The 22,251-nt window shown below is 41.1% G+C and overlaps 1 protein-coding gene across 1 annotated transcript in view; it reads left to right on the plus strand.

Annotated features, from left to right (window-relative positions):
• Positions 1–470: 470 nt before the first annotated feature.
• rras2 (RAS related 2) overlaps positions 471–22,251 on the plus strand; it is a 41,341-nt gene continuing 19,560 nt past the window's right edge. The window contains exon 1 of the mRNA XM_037759327.1: positions 471–970. Within this exon, the coding sequence (XP_037615255.1) occupies positions 869–970 (102 nt within the window). The 5' untranslated portion in view covers positions 471–868. The remainder of the gene's footprint in view (positions 971–22,251) is intronic.

The following is a 22,251-nucleotide window of genomic DNA, read 5'->3' on the forward strand; positions in this document are numbered from 1 at the left end:
CTTTTGTGTGATTCTTTGTGGAGAAACTCAGTTTCCCAGATCTGTCGAAATAAATCTAAAAATCTTATGTGTTAGTCGAAAGAATTTCTTTGGTCAAGGACAGCCCTAAACTGCACACAACTCCTTTTGCGAATAAAATAGTAGTGAAATGAAAATATGATCACGGAGTACAAAAATGAAAAGCACAACAACGGCTGAAAGAACACCATGATGACCAAGATCTACTAAAGAAAACCCCTAAATTGACAAGATATTTCAAGGTTTAGATTAAAGGCTGTCTCAAAGTGTGTGTGCCAGTGCTCCCAGGGTAAATACTTTTTTTCTGGTAACATTAGCATGAGTAGTTAAGGGTGGGTGGGGGGCCCATATAGAGAGCAGCCTATAGGGGCCCCTGAACACCTTAATCCGCCCCTGGCAGGGGTGTGTGATATTAGGACAGGGCTGCAGGCTGGGTTAAGGCTGGTGTGTGTGTAATGTAGGTGGGGTGTTGAGCCTGTAGAAGTTGCCCCTAGCGCCAGACACCAGTACTGGTCTGGCTCATTATTACTCTACTATCGGATCCACAGTGAGAACATCGCAGCAGTGTTGAGAGGCAGAAACACTGAGGCCAGGCGTCTGTGGACAGGAGCCACACAGCTCCATCTCTCTCTCTCTCTCCCTACACCTCCTGCACTAAACGGACTACATTTCGAGCAGCATATATCTGGTCTCTTCTCCTCCTCCTCCTCCAGAAGGCTCGGGTCTCTCCTCTCTCTCTCTGCAGGGCCTCTCTCTTCAGTCTTACAGCAGTATATAGAAGTGGGTGTTTGCTGCTGCTCTCTGGTTGTTCCGGCAGCAGGCGGCGGCGGAGCGCAGCGAAGAGTCCGCGATGGCAGGCTGGAAGGACGGCTCGGTGCAGGAGAAGTACCGGCTGGTGGTGGTCGGAGGCGGTGGTGTCGGGAAGTCAGCGCTGACTATCCAGTTTATTCAGGTCAGTAGCTTGCACACTTAGCTTCAATTGCTGTGATTTGCTTATCGGAAAACACGGTAGGAGGAGGCCGGACACAGGGAACCAAGAACCGGGCTGTGTTTCCTCCACTACTTTTGCCGAGGCCTGCAACTATCTCCCCACCGGCTTGTTCAGGAGATGTTAGTGCTTATTTTGTGAACTAAAACGAGGAAGGACGGGCTGTCATTTTAACACGACGATATCCGACATGTCACACTTCCACTTTGCAGCTTGTGTAGTCGAAAGAGAAAGGAGAGCAGAGGCTCTGCAGAGCTCCGGAGTTTAGTCCTGTTTCATTAACTTGCTGCAGAGTAAAGTAGCGGATTTGCAGCACATGGATGCTGAGATGTAGTGTGCAATGGCCTGCTCCCAAGCCAGCAACTTAAAGTAGTGTTAATAAAGCTGTAGGAGGGCAGAGGGAAAAGTTGCACTTAAGAGTTAAAGAGAAAAAAAGTACTTGAATTATTTTTTTAGAGCCACAAAGCTGCTTCAGATCTCATTATGTGGACTAGACAGAGACAGTAGCCCAAAATGCAAACTGAAAGATGATGAACTTTTGTGTTCAAGCTGCTGTTTTTTAACCTCATTTCATTTAGAAGCCAAACTACACTAATGTAAATATGCTATGAGATAAAACTTTAACTTCCACCCCCCTGACAGACTGTCTTCATCAAGTTGTATGCTTGAAAACTCTGTGACACACATATAAAAGACATGTAAACAACAGTCACCTCCATCTATCCCTGGTTGCATTCCTGCACACTGCCTCGCTTTGACCTTCCAGGCTTCTTTCATAATAGTCATTTAGGCAATGGGCTCTGGAAAGCCCACACACACACACACACACACACACACACACACACACACACACACAGACGCACACACACTCGCACACACATATGACAAACTTTGCCCTTTGCCTTGTGTGTGTTTCCCCCCTCGTGTCAGTGTGTTACTGACTGACCAGACTGCAGGCAGCTGCATGTCTCCACACTGTCAGACAATAGTGGGCTGGCACACGTTTGAGAAGTGGGGGGTGAAAAGTTTGTGTGTGTGTGTGTGTGTGTTTGGGGGGAGTTGTGTCTAATGAGGGTTCAAAAAGCTCATTAACTGCATACCAAGTAAGAAGGGATCAGATTGCTGTGGCACAGATTATTGCCACAGCCTGCTGACCCTGCTGACCTGAAGTAGGGGAGCATTTAAAGCTCAATATGAAACACACACACACAAGACGTTGCACTTGATTTAACAACACGTGATATAACACTAATATTGTAATTGGGAAGTTCCTCATTTGTTTTGAGATAAACATATTTGGCCCGCCCCCTTTTTAGTTGATTAGTCGTCTAATCCGTCGTTTTGGTCTTAGTCGACTTTAGTCGATTAGTCATTTTTTTATGCTATTTTTCATGCTGAATGAGTTATTTCTAGGGCTGTCAATCGATTAAAATATTTATAGCGTGATTAATTGGATGGTTGTCCATAGTTAATCGTGATTTAATCGCAAATTAATCACACATTTTTTTTATCTGTTCAAAGTGTATCTTAACGCTTCAGTAGTTCTGAGAGAGAGATAACTAGACTTCTGCACCTCCTCATGGCTCTGTTTTAAGGCTTTAAATAATCTAGCCCATGATGGAAGACTTTGGCCAATCACAGGTCATTTCAGAGAGAGAGCGTTCCTATTGAGCTTTCCTATTGGCTGTGCTCCGGCTGGTGGGCGGTGCTTGGTATTTCCTCAACAGATCTCAACATGGCTGCTGGGTCACAAACTTTTCTCATTTTACAGCTAGACAGTACACTACAAGATGTTTCTGAAAACATTTGAGGAGAGAAATAGGCATTACAGTAAAAGAATATTGATTAATATTTGATCAGCGCTGCCTAGTTTGACCGTTTGATCAGAGTTCACGAGTGATTGACAGCTGCTCAGAGACGGCAAGCTCCAGCTCGGCTCTGATTGGTTATTTCCCTCCGGTCTGTGAAATCTTGCAGATGCCATTAAGAGCACCGGAGGACACAGAGGCACAGGATTTTTTTTCAGATTACCTGTTTCATGCACTACTGTCAGGATATACTGACTGTTTTATAAAAATTACTTTTTAAAATCATATTTGCTCCATTTCTACCCACTGCAGCTTTAACAACACAAAACTATGAAAAATATTGTCCATAAACCCTCACAGGTACTGCATTTAGCATACAATATATGCTCAAATCATAACATGGCAAACTGCAGCCCAACAGGCAACAACATCTGTCAGTGTGTCAGTGTGCTGACTTGACTATGACTTGTCACAAACTGCATGTGATTATCATAAAGTGGGCATGTCTATAAAGGGGAAACTCGTGGGTACCAATAAAACCCATTTTCATTCAACTATCTTTAGGTCAGAAGTCAAGAAACTCCTTTGAAAATGGCCATGCCATTTTTCCTCACCAAATTTTGCGTAAGTTCGGAGTGTTATTTAGCCTCCTTCCCGACAAGCTAGTATGACATGGTTGGTACAATTGGATTCATCAGGTTTTGTAGATTCAGATGAGGCTGCGACAACCTCCGATTGAGTTAATACGTTAAATAAAGTAGTGACGTTAAAACAAATTTGCGTTAACACGTTATTATCACGTTAACTTTGACAGCTCTAGTTATTTCCAAGAATTTTATGAGCACATCTCTGGTAAACACAAGATTTAAAGTGGTGCTTTTGAGTGATTCTTTTTGGAGAAACTCAGTTTTACAGATCTGTTGATTAAATCAACTACTCGATTAGTCAACAAAATCGTATGTTTGTTAGTCAACCAAGATTTTCTTTGGTTGAGGACGGCCCTAGAAAAATATGTCAATGTTTGTAGATGGAGGATCATACTTGCAAAGATTGCTTTATCATTATATTAAGGGGGATTTACAAGCTAACAGAGCTTTACTGTAGTAATACAACAGCAGCCTCCACTAAGGAGTCTTTCGAGTGACCTAAGGCACATTATTCCTGTTGGGTGAGTGAGTTCAACACTAGAAGATATCATCAAGCTGTCTGCATCGGGCTCTTGCAATAAATTTCATCTGGGAAGTAAACAGTAAAGAGTACCAGAGTATACCGTCAGTTTTTTTCAGTATTGATGTGGGATTCTGCTTGAACATCCACTTTGTGTATTCAGTGTGACCCACAGTTTAATTTCCTCTCGCCGCCAGCCGGCATATCGGGTGGCGTGAAAGTGAGAGAGACTGAGATGTTGACAGCAGGAGGAGAATATACATCCTCTTCAGAAGTTTCTAGAAGTCGCCTGCCAAAGGGAAAAGACCTAACAGCTGATTGTGAAGTGGAGGCTTTCCCCAGATCTCTGTTGAGTGTTGAGGAGGTGGGGGGTCTGAGTCAGCCTGGGTGGGTTAATGGTCACGGACCATGCGGAATTTGGCCCTTCGGCGAAAGGAAGTCCCTCTACTGCTGCTCTGAGGACCTTCTAGTTCTGTATGGAAAAACATGACCTGCTTCCTGAATCACTGGAGCTACGTGCGTGTGTGCGGTAGTCTTGACAGTATTAGATTCAGTGTTTTGCCTAAAACAGTATGAGCTTGACGTCATTTTCACCAAGAATTATTGCAGTGTTACTTTTATAATACATTTTATAATGTAGAGCAGGGGCCTCATTACAGAAACTTCTTAAGTCTGAAATCCTATCTTATCTCAGTTTAGGATGACATGTACTATTTTTGGTTATTACAGAAACAGGTTTCCTAACTGCATTTAGGAAAAAAATCTTTACTTTTTTTAAAGATTATTTTTTGCGGGTTTTTCATTGCTTTTATTGATATTGATTTATTGTGCCGCTTCGGTAAGGACGCAGCCTTGGTACATGGGACGCCCGCTCTACCAGGTGAGCTATAGCGGCGCCCCAAGAAGAATATTATCCTAGGATAGGAGTTTAGCTATTACAGAGCTGTCCTAATTTAGGAATTTCCCAAGTTAGGAATCCTAAATTAGGATGGCATAACCCTGTCCTAAATTCGAAATAACTGTTATTACATTTTGTTATTACATTTTTTTTCAATTTTGTAATTATATATATGACGGTGGGGTTTCCTCTCCTCCACCAACACGATTAATGCCCCCGACTCCTTGTTACTAAAATTGAATGCCCGTCTTTTTTTTGTCCATGACGGCTAGCTAGCAAGTGACAAGTGAGAGCCATTGATACTTTGGCTTGTCCATCTCTCGAGTAGTTTTTTAAGGTACATTCTAAGTAAGGGATAATGTACAGCGAGCTAGTCATTGTTGTGAAATAAACCCCAACAGGGTGATGCGGCACTCGACGCAAAGTGAAGGGGTCTTGCATCGCCCTGAAGGGATTTATTTCGCAACAGTGACCCGCTAGCTGTACTTTATCCCGCTTATTACATAGCTACTTACTTAAGAAATCAACATTTGACTCAAACGGTCCGCCAGAGTCCGACATCAGAACTGCGCCCATAGCAACTGTCTATTATACATAGCAACGGTCTGTTATAAAGAAATAACAGACCGTAGAACAAAGCCGTGTAATTAAAATAGATACAGGCATGACAGGACGAGTGCCGATTGAAGAATCAAATTTACAGTTATAGTTAGGATTTTTTAAGTTAAGATAGGAGGTCTGAGATAGGATAGGACACAGTCATGAGTTAAGGAATTGCTTTTGTAATAGGATATAGGCTCTTTCCTATCTTTGCAACTTAAGTTAAGATAGGACAAGTAGCTGGGATATTTTACTGCAATGAAGCCCCAGGCCTTCTGTAAGTACTCGATGCTACCACAAGTGTCAAGTCTCTTCCTAACCCCAAAACCTTTTCTTTGAAACTCTTGGTTGGTTTGGTCTGGCTTGCGATGGCTTCTGAGAAACGCTCTTGCAACACTTTTTCCACAAACGGTAGTTGCTTCTGTTTCGTATGGATATGGTTTCTTTAAAAAATATTTAAAGTTGTGCACAAGACTACTGGGGAGACAATTTATCATTTGATATCCTGCCATCAAGTAGTTCTTATTGTAATAGGCCAGTAAAAATAGTCTTTTTGAGGTAGTTTTGCATGCAGTACTTCTACTGTCCGAGTATGATTTCACATAGAAGAGGTGCTCCGACAGCTTGAGTACCCAGTGGGGTCTTTCTGTGGCATCATCGTGTGTTATTAGTTTGTAATGTGTAGGAACGTGTGTGTGTGAAAGAAACCATTTTAAGAAGCATGTTTCAATTGTGAGTCATTTGAAAATGTTCAATACAGTAGACAATATGATACCTGAGTTTTGGCACTGACACCAAAACTGTTTTTTAAATACTTTGCTTTTAAATGTACCAAAGTCTTCAATGCACTAAAATTGTCTCAACAATAGCAGCTGTACAAAAACTTTGTCTGCAAAAAAAGTTATGATTAAGATCAGGAAACATGGGATCAGATAAGTAAACAAGACTATGAGTCATTTGATGCCAACTTTTGATACTTGACAGTTTTCGATACTCGATTCTATTCGAGCTGCACAGTATAGCATTGTTTTTTTTATATAGTCATCGTGATGTCAACTTGCTTAAACACATCGCAAAAGACTGCGAGATATCGCATTCTGGGATTTTTTTGAGTTAGTTGAAAGAGAGTATCAGTAGAAACCTGCACTTTAAAATGTAAATGTCATTCTTTTTTATTGTTTGTGCCTTTTGTGTTCAGTTTAATCTGTTCAATAAAATAATTAAATTTTTTTAATTCAACAAGCAATTTGTTATATTATATAACCAGCAGCATATAGAAAGCAGCAGTTTATAATATCAGTTTATGTATCGCAAGTAATATTGTGATATTCAACAACGTTATTGCATATTTTCCTCATATCATACAGCCTTAGATTCTTTGGGCACATTTCAGTCATTTCTCAAAAGTACTGAGCTTCGATCCCCAGTGGTAGTCACGAGGGTGCTGAGGCCGTGCTGAAGAAGGGATTTCTGGGAGTCAGACGACGAAAGATGATGTCGCTTGCAATTAACAGAGTGGCAGGTCGGTGGGCGCTGCCGGCCGCCACCTAATGCCGAGCAGTTGACTCAAGCTGAGATAGCATTGGGATGACATAACATTGAGTCATCTGACAAAAGTTGTGGAACACAGTGTGTTGTTTTAACGTGACGTCTGTGAGGGAGGAAGCATCCCAAGTAAGGGAAAACATGACTCATGCTGGCCACGTGAAGACTGCATGTGGGGTGGCGTGTGTCTGTGTGTGTGTGTGTGTGTGTGTGTGTGTGTATGTGTGTGTTTTACCTCCAGAAATAATGGCACATCAAAAACCGACTTAATTTACAGAGTAACCAAAGAAGCTACTGGAATGAAACGGCTCTATAATGAGATGTCGTGTGATTGCTGGATGAAAAGCGTGGTGTTGCTCGCTTACATGCTTTCTAATATTAGTGTGGTGGTGGAGAGATTCATACAGGAGAGCAAAACATCCTGACTGATCAAGTCCAGACAGATTAGTTGAGGATTTTTGTAGACCTCAGCTGGATTTACAGCTAAAGTGACCTCTCTCTTTCTCTCTTGTACTCCCACTCCTTTTCCACATATCTCACATATTTTTTGATTGCTTAGATATGAGGTCATTTAGGAGGAATGTTGCCATAACTAGTAATTCAATAGAATAAACACGGATTATTATAAAGGGCAGCTCTCCTTGGGCATGTGGAGGCAAGGTGTGGTAATGATAGTAATGCATGGAGTTGAATGTGGTGAGCGCCGTTTCATGTAGATTTCTCAGAAACAGCCACAGGTGGTTAGACAAAGTGTTTGCAGCGACACTTTTTGTGCCTGTGTGTTTGTGAGTGAGTTGTATGTAACACCACACACGGCATACTCTCAGCCCATTTTTGGATGCAGGCAGTTTTGTAGCTTTCTGTCTGGCCCAGTGATATGTCACATGCCATACCGCTGAGTGCAAACACTTCCATTTATATTCTGAACCGGCGTTTCTTCATCTCCTTTAAGGGAGTTAATATCTTTTCTTTGTACTGGAAGACTGAACCGTATGACAGTAAGCTCTTTCTTACTGTAGGGTTTGCAGCTGTGCGTGTCGGGGCAGGTGATGATGAGAGTGTATTGTTTGTTTAGCTCTGTAGGAGAGAGTCACCTGTTGATTTCTCACAGAGCAGAACCACAATCGAGTGCAAATAAGCCTTTCATTGCTTTTCACAACATGAATGCTAACCAGAAAAGTAAAATATGAATATATTTAACAACAAATGTTCAAAGATGCAGGGGAAAAACTTTTCAGCACCATGTCACCCGGAGGAGAAAAAAAAAAGCAGGCTTCTTTATGACTATCGCACTAAATTTAAATAGCAAACAATTCTCTTAGACCTGCTGTTTTTGTGAATGATTTCACAGTCTGCTTGTGAATCATCCATCCGGTTGGCAACATCAGCATGCACAGAAATGAAAGAAGACGGCTTGTGTTCTGCGTGCTTCTCTAAACAGCATGCAGCATAGCCGTAAAGCAAAATACTCTTTTGATAACGGGTAGCTGTCATTCTGATTTCTTTTTCAGATTTAGTATAGAGGCTGGTGCTGCACTCACATTGATATCTATTTCGTGTGAGCGTGCTCCAGTAAAAACTTACCAGTGATATTTAAAACAATAGCCTGCTTGCAATAAGCACAGTACCACAAAGGCGGTGTGACTGTGTCTTATTTCCCCTTTCCTACCACCACCACCACCACCACCACCACCACCACCCTTTACCCTCATTTGACTCTAGTGCTGCTTGTGCTGAAGCCAAGTTTATATAAATGTTATAGGATTTCCTTCTTTGGTCTCCTTATGAAAAGTTAATGTAACAACTTAAGCTGTGTATAGATTGAGAAGAGCAGATTTATGTTTAAGAGGGCTGGAGCTTGTCCGCCAACTTGTTCAGACGGGTTGTAGAAACCGTTTAAAGGGGAACACCAACTAAATTAAGAATTACAATATGTTATTTTTTTTTATCAAAAGGTTGGAGTAAGTACAAATGAACGCTGAAAAGGACATATTTAGGCGACCAAAACGGTTATAATTAACTGTCATGAACTGAAAACACACTGTGAAAAGTTGTAAGATAACAACTCCCAGACCGGACAACGCCGTGGTAGTGACCTGTCAATCACAAGGTAGCCACGCCCTAAAGCATACCCTGCTTTATGGTCTATTTGACTCTAAATGGGACCATAATTTACTAAATGAACATCATGCTGTATTGAAGAAGACTTGAAACTAGCGATTGAGACCATAAACTCATGTTTACAATGTTTACTGAGGTAATAAATCAAGTGAGAAGTAGGTTCATTTTCTCATAGACTTCTATACAATCAGACTTCTTTGTGCAACCAGAGGAGTCGCCCCCTGCTGGCTGTTAGAAAGAATGCAAGTTTAAGGTACATTGGCTTCATTTTTCAGACCCTGAGGTTTCCCACTGACCAAAACACTATCAGATGTGCCCAGGTCATGAGCAGGGTCTGGTAACGTACATTGACTGTTTAAATCAACCCCAAATGGAAGTTCACTGCGTCCCTGTGTTGAGGACTATAACTGTGATAAGAAAACATTTAAAGAGAACCTTTCAGAGATTGGCCTTAACTGTTCATTCTGTGTTTTCTGCTGTAGCTTTCCTTCTTCTATGGGCATCTTTCTCTTTTTCAGATGTCACCATGCAAGTGTACATACTTAATTACATGTCTTTACTTGTTGTCGGACCTCACTGAACATCAAACGCTTGCCAGATATAGCCCATCATAAGTACATTTCTAAATACGGTTTTGTGTGACCAATCAGTTATGAATTCAGCCGGCCTTGTGGTCGGTGCCTGTGTAGCACTCAAACAACAGAGGTCGTAGTGTATTGAGCATATATAAATCTTCACAAGATTGCTTTTCCTTTGTTAGTCAACTGTAAGGTCAGGTTTCTGAAGTGTGTGGAAATTGGCATATTATGGAAGCAATAGTACATAATTAAAGTTATACAGACATCAGAGTGATTACTGAAGACATGGTGCTGTGCTACATGTTTTATGTCCTCGCCTGCTGGTTGTTTTTTTCTACTGATGGTGGCAGGGTGTGAAGCTGGGCATATTCGCTGTCCAAACATTATTCATTGTTCCCAGAGGGTGGATCCTAATGTTTTTGGTGACTGTTAGGGGCCGTTCACATGTAGCATCTCTAAAACTGTGTGGAAAACGCCAGTCGTGACTAAACTGAACTCAGTCAAAACAAAGACAAATAGACTTCCAGCATGTGAACAGCCCCTTAGGCCACCACCATCAACCCAAACTCATACTTGTGCATAAGCAATATCTAAACCTGATGTGTACCCAGAGGATGAACCATTTCAATGTAGACACTCTGTAAGCATTTTCTCTTGTGCCACTCTCAGGCAAAAATGACAACTTCTTACACAAGATAATATCATCAAATGTGTGGCTTGTGTGAAAAGTGCATGCATGCTTTGAGGGAGATAACCTCCTTTGATTACAATGAACCCATGGCCTTTCCTCTAATGCAACCCTCAGGACAAACTCTACAGTTCTTTATCCACAAATTCTATGCATCTACAGATGCTAATTAGATTTATTTAAATGTCTAATCAGTATATTGTTTGTGCCATCCGACACTTTTGTATTGTTGGATATGATGAACATTGCAGCACCAAAGGTCACCAGTGAGGCTTTATGTTTTTTAGGCTTGTTTGATGGATAAATACAATCCTGTTGCTGATGTAATTTACTTGAATCTGGCTAAATGCCATGCAGCACACCATAGGAATGTTCATGCAAAAGGAAGTACGGGATCTCCAAAGACACTCCCAACCATCTGGGAAAGCTCAAGAGACTAGCAGGTCATCCCTCTTGCTCCGAGCTAATGAGAAACTAATGACTATCCAGGGAGGGAGACTACTCTTCATCAGCAATAGCTTAAAAACATTAATACAACTTGAGGCACAAGTGGATTATTGTATATTTTTGTGGCTGATTCCATTCTCATGACACATGTTGTTGTACCGGTGTTTTATAAGCATTGTAATAGTAGAGAGGAAACATAGTCAGTGAGAAGAACTAATAGGAGCTGACTTTACTGTTTCACAAATGGCTTCACACACATCTTTCACCACCATTTCACCTTCGCTTTATGTCTGTTTGTGTGACTTTCAGTGGCCTTTACCTGTTTACACACTGAAGTTGGCTTGGATCCACAGTCACACTAACACTCGCACGTATATCAATACTAAGAACCTGAAAAAACAATTGATAAAGCACCTTTTGTAAGTGTGCTTCCTCATTCTGCACGCGTCTTCTGCGTATCAGCTGTCATAATGTGTTTGTTATAAATTAGTTCTCTGTTTTACTTTTCCAAAATAACTCTTGTCACTTGCAATGTTTTTTGAAGAATTATGTTACTGTTTACACAATAATTTCCTTGTTCAGTAAAAGAAGAACTTTATTCCTGACTCGGGGCTGTATTGTGACGTTATCTGGCAGGACAGCAGGACGCCCTTCTCAAGTCAAGAGAAATGACAGTGATTGTTAGAATTTATCCATCCAGCTTATTCACTCACCCCCTGACTCCTATGCAGCCTTGAATGCAACAGTAATGGCACGTTTCCACAAAGCAGTCCAGTTCAGTTCAGTTTGTTATACTTTAGAATGATTTTTTTTTGTGTTTCCATTTTCAAAAGTTGTGGATGGTACCATTAGAACCACTCCATTCTTGGTACCACCTCGGTCAAGGTCCTAAGCGAGCTGAGCCGATACTAGAAGGTGGTGTTAAAACACTGCAGACCCCTGATTGGTCAGAGTAAATCATCATTAGCACAACACGGGACATCCTGAAGAAACCCGTCATTTTGAAATAGCCAAGCTGCCGAGGAGCTCCATGTGAGAACAGTTACCGAGAAGCTCAAGTGAGCTATTATCATTTGTAAAGCTTATAGCAAAAGTCTTTTAAAGTGATGAGATAGAAACCAGACCTGGCATTAATATGCATCCTCAGTGATCGGATCACAAGTGGACAGCTTTAAGTACGTCTGGTCACACCTGGCATTAGAATACGTCTTGAGTGACCACTTGTGATCCGATCTCACTTCCCAGTTCTATATGCAAATAAACACGTAGTAAGCACACGGCTAATACAGCAGACGTTGTCACATGATATTACATGAATGTCAGTAGTAATAATCTACATATTTGTGAATTTGGGTACATTTTATTAACATTTTTATAACATCAAAATATAAGGTTATTGTACTGGCGGACCCCGGGGACCTCTGCGCCAACGGCACCGCTGCCTTTGCCAGGCAACAGCGGGGTACAGAGCTTTAGAGAGTGGGGAGGAGAGAGAGCGAGCGGGCGGTCAGCCGGGTGTCAGTTCCGTACAAAGCAGCGGAACAAAAACACAGACACATCTTCGACAGTATGATAATAATGCACTTTGCGAGCCTAGTCTGTAGATATGTAGCCTATAAACAAGATATATTTTAATAAAATACAGTTGTACCGACAGAATACAATAGAACTCAGAGGCTGTTTCCATGCTGCGAGGCAGACAAGCGGTCACGTCTGCCTGTCTATTCACATGAGGAGCGCAAAGACCCCGCGGATCCCAGCAGGGCGCTGATTGAGTAGGCGGTCCTTCAGTGTGGCTCAGGACACATTCGCGTACACCCTGCTAAAAGAATGTGGCCATATGCGGCCCAGACCCCCTCTGAATGTGTTCTGAAAGATCAGATCTCAATGTGTCCTCAATACGCCTTGAGTGCATTCACACCTGTACTTAGAGCTGTCAACTTGTGATACGATCACTGAGGAGGCATGTTAATACCAGGTCTGAACAGGGCCATAATTGTAGGCAGTACGGTGTCGGTGATCCACCAGTTCCTTTTCACCTTCTCTGAAGCATCGTCTCTGCTGTGTGAAGCAGAATTGATAGCTGGAGGCGAAGGTGTGACTCCGAATGTTTGTTACCTACATTACAGATCTGAGATCAGATGATAATTTGAGCCATTCCTATCTCTCTCTCTCTTTCTCTCTCTCTCTCTCTCTCTCTCCCTCCCTCCCTCTCCCTCTCCCTCTCCCTCTCCCTCTCCCTCTGTGTGTCTCCCTGCAGCCACAAGGAAGATAATAATACTAATGAATACTAAAGCATGTTTCCACAAGTCAGTAAGTAAGAAACCATCAAAAGAGCAGAGAGTTATTATCTTTTATAATCATCGACTGAAAACATCTGTGTGTACTGATGACGCAGTGGATGCTGATGATTAATATGTTTTAGTTTTGTTTTTAACTTTCACTTATGCAGCATTGCAACATTGGTTTCCTATGACTGGGTGTTTGGGTACACTGGTGCAAAACATATAATGTAAATTTCAAGGAAGGTAGGGCTCAACCTCACTTATCCGTTCTTAGACTAATAACAGGAAGGAGGCGATGACTATACCCGAATGATTATTAATATAACAGCCTGTAGAACGACACATTACAGTAGTGTGCAGATTCTAAAGAAATTGTCTGATTTAAATATGACTGATAACAACTGATGAAGATGTTAAATCAGACCTATAGGTACTAGTTGCATACAGACTCATGGGTTGATTGAATAAACTACTTCTTGTGTACATAAATGATTTATTCGATGCTGCAGCGATTATCATAATAATCAACAGCGTGTGTCTTAGCAGTTTCGAGATAGCATCGAGTATCGAATGTCTGGTGATATTTATAATCTTGTTTACTTATTTGCTGAACAGATGGTTCCCGAATTTAATTAAAATAGACTATTTTATTTAGGATGAGTTTTGTAAGGCTGCTTTTGTTTAGACGACATTTCACATTTGAGAACTTAGACTTATTTTTACCAATAAACTAAAATTACATGTTTATATTTAGAGCTGCAACGATTAATCGATTAGTTGTCAACTATTAAATTAATCGCCAACTATTTTGATAATCGATTAATCGGTTTGAGTTATTTTTTAAGAAAAAAAAAGTCAAACTTCTCTGATTCCAGCTTCTTAAATGTGAATATTTTCTGGTTTCTTTACTCCTCTGTGACATCAAACTGAATATCTTTGAGTTTTGGACAAAACAAGACATTTGAGGACGTCATCTTGAGCTTTGGGAAACACTGATCCACATTTTCTGACATTCTATAGACCAAACAACTAATCGATTAATTGAGAAAATAATCAACGGATTAATCAACAATGAAAATAATTGTTAGTTGCAGCCCTATTTATATTTCTGAAAGTAGGATTTTGGAAAAGTATTGTTCTGGTATCAGTACCAAAACTCTACTTGTTTCATGTCTTCGCTGCCTTTTATTTGCCTATAATACTTTTGCGAACATCATCAGCGAGTCACACAGGAATCTACATGAACTCTCAAGGTTAACACAGTGAGGACTGAATGACAGTGATCTGAAATCAGCTGATGGTGTTTTCTGCTTCGTCCCCTCGGTCGTCTCAAATGTCACCTGAAAGCGATATTTCCTCTGTATACATGTATGTTGTTTACATAGAAAACACTGGAGATCGGACCACAGAGACCCTGCAGGTTACAGCCCCATGGAGGCACGCTATCGGCCCAGCTAGTCACCACCAGCAGTCAAACGACCTGTTAGTGTGTGTGTCCTCTTAGCATTTCTACCTAATCATTCATATACAGTACTGTAGTAGCTGTTGCTGATGTACCCATGAGCAAGGCATCTAAACCTGAACCGCTCAGTGGCCAGTTGTATCGGACTTTGTTAGTAATAGAGGAATTCAGATTGATGACAAAAAGCTTGTTTCCTGTATGATTGTATTCTACTTCTATTTTATTTTCAGATGGTATATAGCGTCTTGGTGGGCGGCTAGTTTTAGCTGAGTCTTTAATTTGTCTTTTGTTTAAAGATGTTTTTCAGGAGGCGTGCTTTGTGTAGCATGTTGGTGCTACAGTATTAGCTTCAGGGCTGCCCACTCTTAGTCGATTAGTCAACTAATCGGTCGTTTTGGTCTTAGTCAGCTAAGATTTCTTTAGCCAGTAATTTTTTTATGCTTTTTTCATGCTGAATAACTTATTTCCTAGAAACTTGAGCACATCTCTGGTAAACACAAGATTTAAAGCGGTGCTTTTGTGTGATTCTTTGTGGAGAAACTCAGTTTTACAGATCTGTCAATTAAATCAACGAATCGATTAGTCGACAAAATCGAATGGGTGTTAGTTGACTAGGATTTTCTTTGGTCGAGGACAGCCCTAATTAGTTTCTTTTCTTCATTATTAATATTTGTTATATAGATGGTCTTTATAATTTATTTTATTAAATACAATTTTTTTTTTTTTTTTAAATCTACAAAAAGTCAGTACTTTCATGCATTTTACCATGTTTGTAATGATAGCACTATGAGGCATACAACAACTGTTTATGCATACTTTGAATTTCTGATAGGTCAAATAAAAATCCTACATTCACCTGCGATATCGCCCGTTGTTTTCCGGTCACTGCCCCTCAGATAGTCAGACAGACAGAGGGGGCAGCGGGTTCCTCTGTGTTGTTTTTAGCTATTGTTCTGTGTTCACACATCTGTCTGTTTCAGAATAACTGGCCACAGTATCAGGTCTCGCATCTCAGAGTCATATAACAACAACGCCGGCTATGGGAAACTGACATGCTACTTATTTTAGCAACCCGCTCCCACCACCTTCTAACATTTAGGACTCCACATTTATTTACACCTTTATTTGTGACAAGTCTATATTTAATCACTGATGCTATAGTGTTGATTATATATAGTGTTTTATACGTTGTTATTTAAAGTAGCACTGCCGCATGTAGAGGAGACATTTTTCATGCAGCTTAGTCGATAGAACACAATGAATGGTTTCTTTTTATACGTCTGTGCTTGTCGCTGAGGCCGGGCTCCTGACCGGCCTGCCAGGCAGCTGGTGGACATTTGGCACGTCTCATGCAGACGCCGTCCAGAGGCCTGCGGGGCACCTGCTGTCCATCAGGGGGAGGTGAGGCATGGAATGAGACAACAGGTGACAGTACAGCACAACTCGCTGTGTCCAAATGGGCTGACGACAATGGCCAAGTGTGACTTGTGTCTTCCTCTCTGTCTCTCTCTCTCTCCCACTGATAAAGATCATAATCAGAAAGGCTGTTCAGTGAGCATCAGGTACATGTGTAGATACATTTATCTGAGTGTGGTTGAGTCAGTGACACAGCTGTTGTGTGACTGTTGTACTGATCCAACACATGCAGTAAATGGGACTGTGTTTTCAGCACCAGTTGGTGTCGGCGAGCCCCGATGCAGCAGACTTTTAAACTGGCACACGCCAAACCAAGTCAACAGCTGCACCAAAAAGTGTGTTTGGTATGTTGAACCAAAACATTGTCGACTCAGCCAGGCCTCTCTAGATGCTAGTTAAAGCATGTAAACCTCAAAAAGACCTTCATCTCGTTGACATGCTGGCCGTTTTAAAAGTTACACTCTACTAGTCAGCCTCCAGAGCAGCTTCACTTCCATTGTGTTGAGATCTGGTGACTTTGAAGGCCATAACACTTGATTCACATCATTTTTATACTCATCACACTGTTTAGTGACCCGTCCTTCCCTCCATCTGCATTCGTTAAATGGTAACTTTGGTCTTTTTCAACCTGGTCCCTAACAATTTCTGAAATTGGTCCAGTATTGAGGGAGAGCGCTGTAGATTGCAGCTGCTCACGGGCTGCAATATGGTGCTATTGGGGCAAGCTGGCACCGTCATTTACGTCCACTAAAAGTGCTTGTTTTTGCCATAACATGCTCTGATTGTTGCTATAAGTTGTCTGACATTATGGAGAGAGTCTCGCTCAAGGAGAAGTCTCGTTCTGGAATCTGGTGAGGTTACGTGTTGCTGTAAGATAACGGTGGAATAGTGGAATACATCCATGGTGGAAACGCGAGTGCCAGCCAGGCAGAGTTTATTGTGTTGGAGTACAGAAAGTGTAGCTTAGTGTTTTCTAAAAGATTTTCAATGTCTTGGCTGAACATTTAGATGACTTACACAATGTGGATGAGGTCTTTGAATTCGATGGCCACCCATATTTATTTGAGCCAGAGTATACGGATATTCAGATTTCACAACAAGACTTCTCCTTGAGGGGGACATGGACACAATAACAAACAGACTGGATCAGGCGAAAGGTCAGAAAAACATTTTATTTCTCTGTAGGGTCCTCTCCATAATGTTGTCAGACACTTATAATAACAAACTGAGCCTGTCAGTGGCAAAAACAAGCACTTTTAGTGCACATAACGGTACATTGAAGCTGATCACTTGCCCTTGCAGCTTGTTTCGTGGCTGCTGGATTACAGCTTTATCCCTCAATACTGGACCAGTTTCAGAAATTGTTGTCCCTATTAGTCACTTACACAGAAAAACATGGGATAATAGAGTCCAGGTTGAAAAAAATGTAAGTTTACTCTAGTTTTCTTTAAATCTTTCCCCCATCTTACGATAATTTGTAATTGTGACATACACCATTGTTGATTATGATCATTTACTAAATCCAAATAAAATGACTTGTGATGATGGTGTGTGACTGGGCAGGCAGGGAGGACCCATCAGAGAGAGAAGACGTGTCCATTAGGTGTTATTTATGAGGAGCTGCCTGCTCCAGTAAGGACATTTCTGCTGCCTGTGACTGCTGGCCTAAAAGCACACAACGGTAACGCTGCTGCTGTGTATCTGACATGATGCCAGTGAGTGGCCCCATTTCCTTTGACATATCACCCCATGCTAAGAGTTATAGTCTGCAGCAGAGTACACTGGTGCAGAAACACACACTCAGCAGTTGTACCAGAGGAGAGAGGGGAGATGGTGGAGAAGATGAATACATTTCTGCAGGTGCTGTACAGTTAAATCTTTTTAGAGGTGTTTGGGAGATACTTGATCATTTTAAAGTAGGTAGAAAATGATTTGCTGTGGTGTAATATGTAAATTAGTTTAGATATAGATTATTATTAATCTTCTATAATCTTAATTGGTAAACCAACTCTTTGGATCCTCTAAGTGTTCTTCATTTTCAGCCCTGATCAGCGTCCCATTATTTGGACGATCATACGGTTTCCCTGAAACCCATAGACTACAGACTGTGAGCCACACTCCGCTGAGTGACTTTGTATGGGTTTTTGAAAGTCACACACAGTAGCTTCTCTGTCCACAGCCACTGCAGTAGCTGGTGTCCTCTCACTGAGCCGTCACAGTGAAGCTTTGTTGATGTGAGCATGTGCAGTACTACTTCTGCACCAAGACAAGCAGAGGAAGAAGAATGAAGCCCAGAATGAAACAAAAACATCTGCAAACACTATACCGTCTGATGATAATGATGGGTCACAACAAGGCTTTGGAGTGTATCATGATATACTTAATGTTTTAAAAGTCAGAAAGGCTGAAGATGAGCTTTCTGGGACGAGTTTAGGAGCTGCAGATATTGCTTTTTGTCTTTTACTGTATCCACTTTTATATTATAATTTGAGCGGCCCCCTCTTAGTCGACCAATCGGTCGTTTTGGTTTTAGTCAACTAACTTTTCTTTAGTCGATTAGTCATTTTTTATGCTTTATGCTTATTTCCAAGAAACTTATGAGCACATCTCTGGTAAACACAAGATTTAAAGTGGTGCTTTGTGTGATTCTTTGTGGAGAAAACTGATCTGTTTTAGGGATGCATCAATACCGATATTGGATATCGGGCCGATACTGACTCAAATAGCTGGATCGGGTATCAGTAACAATGGAGCCGATCTGTTCATTTCAATTCTACGTATATGTACTATATAAATTATATACTGAATTCCTGTTTAAGTTTTGACCAATTTGTTGCTGCATTTAAAAGGTTTACACTTGAATTGTTATTCCTGTTAATGTTGAAGATTTTTTACCAAGTAGCTGGTGTACGCTGTTATTTTAATAATAAATAACAATTCATTCATTCGGTGATGCAGTGGTTAGCACTGCTGCATTGCAGCAAGAGGGTCGCAGGTGGAGTTTGCATGTTCTCCCCGTGTTAGCGTGGGTTTTCTCCGGGTTCTCCGGCTTCCTCCCACAGTCAACAGGAATTCAATGAATTTATATCTATGTGTTTATTTGTTACATTTTGTTTTACAAAAGTTAGGAAAGCAATGTTTAAACCTGCAGTAGGCTGAATGTTTTTGGCATCTTTTAGCAAAAATTCCATAATAACCTTTCAGCATATTGTAATTCAAGTGCTCTGAGAGAAAACTAGACTTCTGCACCTCCTTATGGCTCTGTTTTCAGGCTTTAAAAAATCCGTTCCTATCGAGCATTCCTATTGGCTGCTCATTCAACGGAAGCAGCTGTCAATCACTCGCAAACTCCGATCAAACGGTCAAACTAGGCAGTGCTGATCAAATATAAATCAATATTCTGTTACTGTAATGCCTATGTCTCGCCTCAAATGTTTTCAGAATCATCTTGTAGTGACTGTTTAGCTGTAAAATGTAAAAAGTTTGCTCCGGCTGGTGGGCGGTGCTTGGTATTTCCTCAACTGATCTCAACATGGCTGCCGGGTACAAACTTTCTCATTTTACAGCTAACGGTACACTACAAGATGTTTCTGAAAACATTTGAGGAGAGAAATAGGCATTATAATAACAGAATATTGATTAATTTTTGATAAACGCGGCCTAGTTTGACTGTTTGATCGGAGTTCACGAGTGATTGACAGCTGCTCAGAGACGGCAAGACTCCAGCTTGGCTCTGATTGGTTGTTTTCCTCTGGTCTGTGAAATCTTGCAGATGCCATTGGGGGAGCACCAGAGGATACAGAGTCACATGATTTCTTTCAGATTACCTGTCTCGTGCACTACTGTCAGGATATAGTGACCGTTTTATAAAAATAACTTTTTTTAATCATATTTGTCCCAACCTGCGTACTCCAGCTTTAAGTCAAGCCTGATGTTGCCTTACACATAAAAGAATGATCCCAGTCACTTCCACACAGTGAACCATACCGCTTATTAATTAAACACTGGTATCAGATCGGTACTCGGTATCGGCCGATACCCAAAGCCCAGGTATCGGTATCGGGACTGAAAAAGTCAGATCGGTGCATCCCTAATCTGTTTTACAGATCTGTCAATTAAATCTATTTTATTCAATTAAATCTTTTAGTAGACAAAATCGTAAGACTGTTAGTCGACTAAGAATTTCTATTGCAGTGAACAGCCCTAGTTCTAATCCCCTAACTACAGTAGTTAGGGGATTAGAACTAGGGCTGTTCACTGCCACATTGCTTTCTGTTCTGTGAGTGCCTTGCTCCATTTATCCTCAACATGTACTCCACTTAATTTGTGGCGATTTTGATACAGCGTCACATGGGCTAAGGTTTTCCCACTTCCACAAAAGCAGGCATTGATGGGGACTCACCAGAGCAAAATGCAGTCGGGGGAATCACCATGTCTTTTTAGAGAGTAACTCTTATCAAAATATGTCTTTATTTTCCATCTCTGCCAGCAAAACAAGGAAGGGCCGTAGAGAAAACGGCATTGATAACCCATCAATGGCCGGGCTTAGGGTCGGCTTAATGCAGGGAAGGGGAACATTAGTGATGTCACATGATCCGCTAGAACAATAAGGGCGGTTCACACAGTTCTCCCTCTTTGTGTTCTGCTTAATCAGTTTGTGGGCTTCTACAAAGTAGTTACACAGGTCTCCACTTATAATTCAACAAAGTCTGCTTATGAAATGGAGATAAAGAAATAGTTTATAGTGTGACCATTAAAGAGCAAACAGGCGTCTTTGAGCCCAGTGGTCGAGTGGAAAAGGCCTTTAAATGGCACCTCTTTGATTCTGCGCCTTTGAGCAGGTTCAAAAGTGTTCAGAGTCCAGCACACATTGATATTTAGCAGGGCGATTGAAGTCTTAATGCCAGAGAGGTTAGAGGAGAGCAGGGGGTTCACTGGTGGGACATTTATCCTCTGCTTTATTCTCTGCATGAGTGCTGCTATCCCAACTCTACAGCCTCGAGTGCTAGCTGGACCATTCATACTGAATGTAACTTGTTTTTATTGTGAAACACCAGTATGTCCAGCATAGTTGTAAAGTACCATTTAGTTGTGCTTGACTAATGACAACTTAGTCATTAATATAAATATATAAATATAAATAGTTTGGGATGTCACAAGAACCGATTTTGGTTCCAATTCGATGCCAACATGACAGTAGGCTACTTGTTTTTCTACAGTACCGTATGATCGAGGGGACTAATGGTGCCCCCCGTTGTCTCGGGGACGATAGAAAATTTCCCCAATAATGCTACATTGTGAACAACAAATCGGCAGGAGGAGAGTAACATTAGCTGTTAGCTGCCGGTGGGCAGCACAGTCCTGCTTGGCTAAATAACGGAGCTAACAGCTAACATTAACAAGGTTGCAGTATGATGCATTCAAAATCTATTCAGTAAAAATGAGCATTGGGTAAAGGTAAATTAAAACGTTATCATGATGTGTTCAAATGTAGATTTTGACAAGAAACTTGTGGCGGATCATCAGGGAATAGAGACGTCAATAAAGGAGTGTATGTTGAAGTGTTATTTTTGTTTTTTACTGTGGTATTGATTTAGGTATTGAAAATCGTGGAATTTTACTGATATTGGTATCGACTACTAAATTTCTGGTATCGTTGAATCCCTAATTACTATTATCTGTTACAATAACATTTCACTCTGCAGCTTAACCACAGGGATTGGGGTATATGGCAACATCTCTAAAGGGGAGCAGCACAACTGAGACGTAAACAAACAACCAGTTTCAGCCAAATTATGAACCTAAATGTCATTAGTTGCAACCTTAACATTCACAATGGACAGTGTAGGCAGTAGTTTTCACTTTGATCTTTGTTTTCACTTTTAAATGTGTGTCCGAACTTGGAATTTGCTCGCAGACTGTTTGATCATCTGATCGCTTGACTCCTCATACAAGTGATGAGGCTGGACCCCCGTATCTCAACAAAGAAGTGGCTGTGCAGTGGTACACGCCACCGGGACCGTAAAAACATTAATATCCACAAAGGAAAAAGCTGAGACCTGAGGAACGTTGTCAAGTCCATGCAGAATTAACAAACTGGTTTTGTTTATGCATCTTATTGTTACCCAGCACCTGCAAAATAATGTATGGATATGCGTGTGCCTCCTGAAAGTCCAAAGATAACAGAATTGGTCTTCACTGAAAGGATTGTTCCATTTGTTTTTGACTAC

The sequence above is a fragment of the Sebastes umbrosus genome, chromosome 2 (genome assembly GCF_015220745.1).
Source record: "Sebastes umbrosus isolate fSebUmb1 chromosome 2, fSebUmb1.pri, whole genome shotgun sequence".
In the NCBI taxonomy this organism is placed as follows: Eukaryota; Metazoa; Chordata; class Actinopteri; order Perciformes; family Sebastidae; genus Sebastes; species Sebastes umbrosus.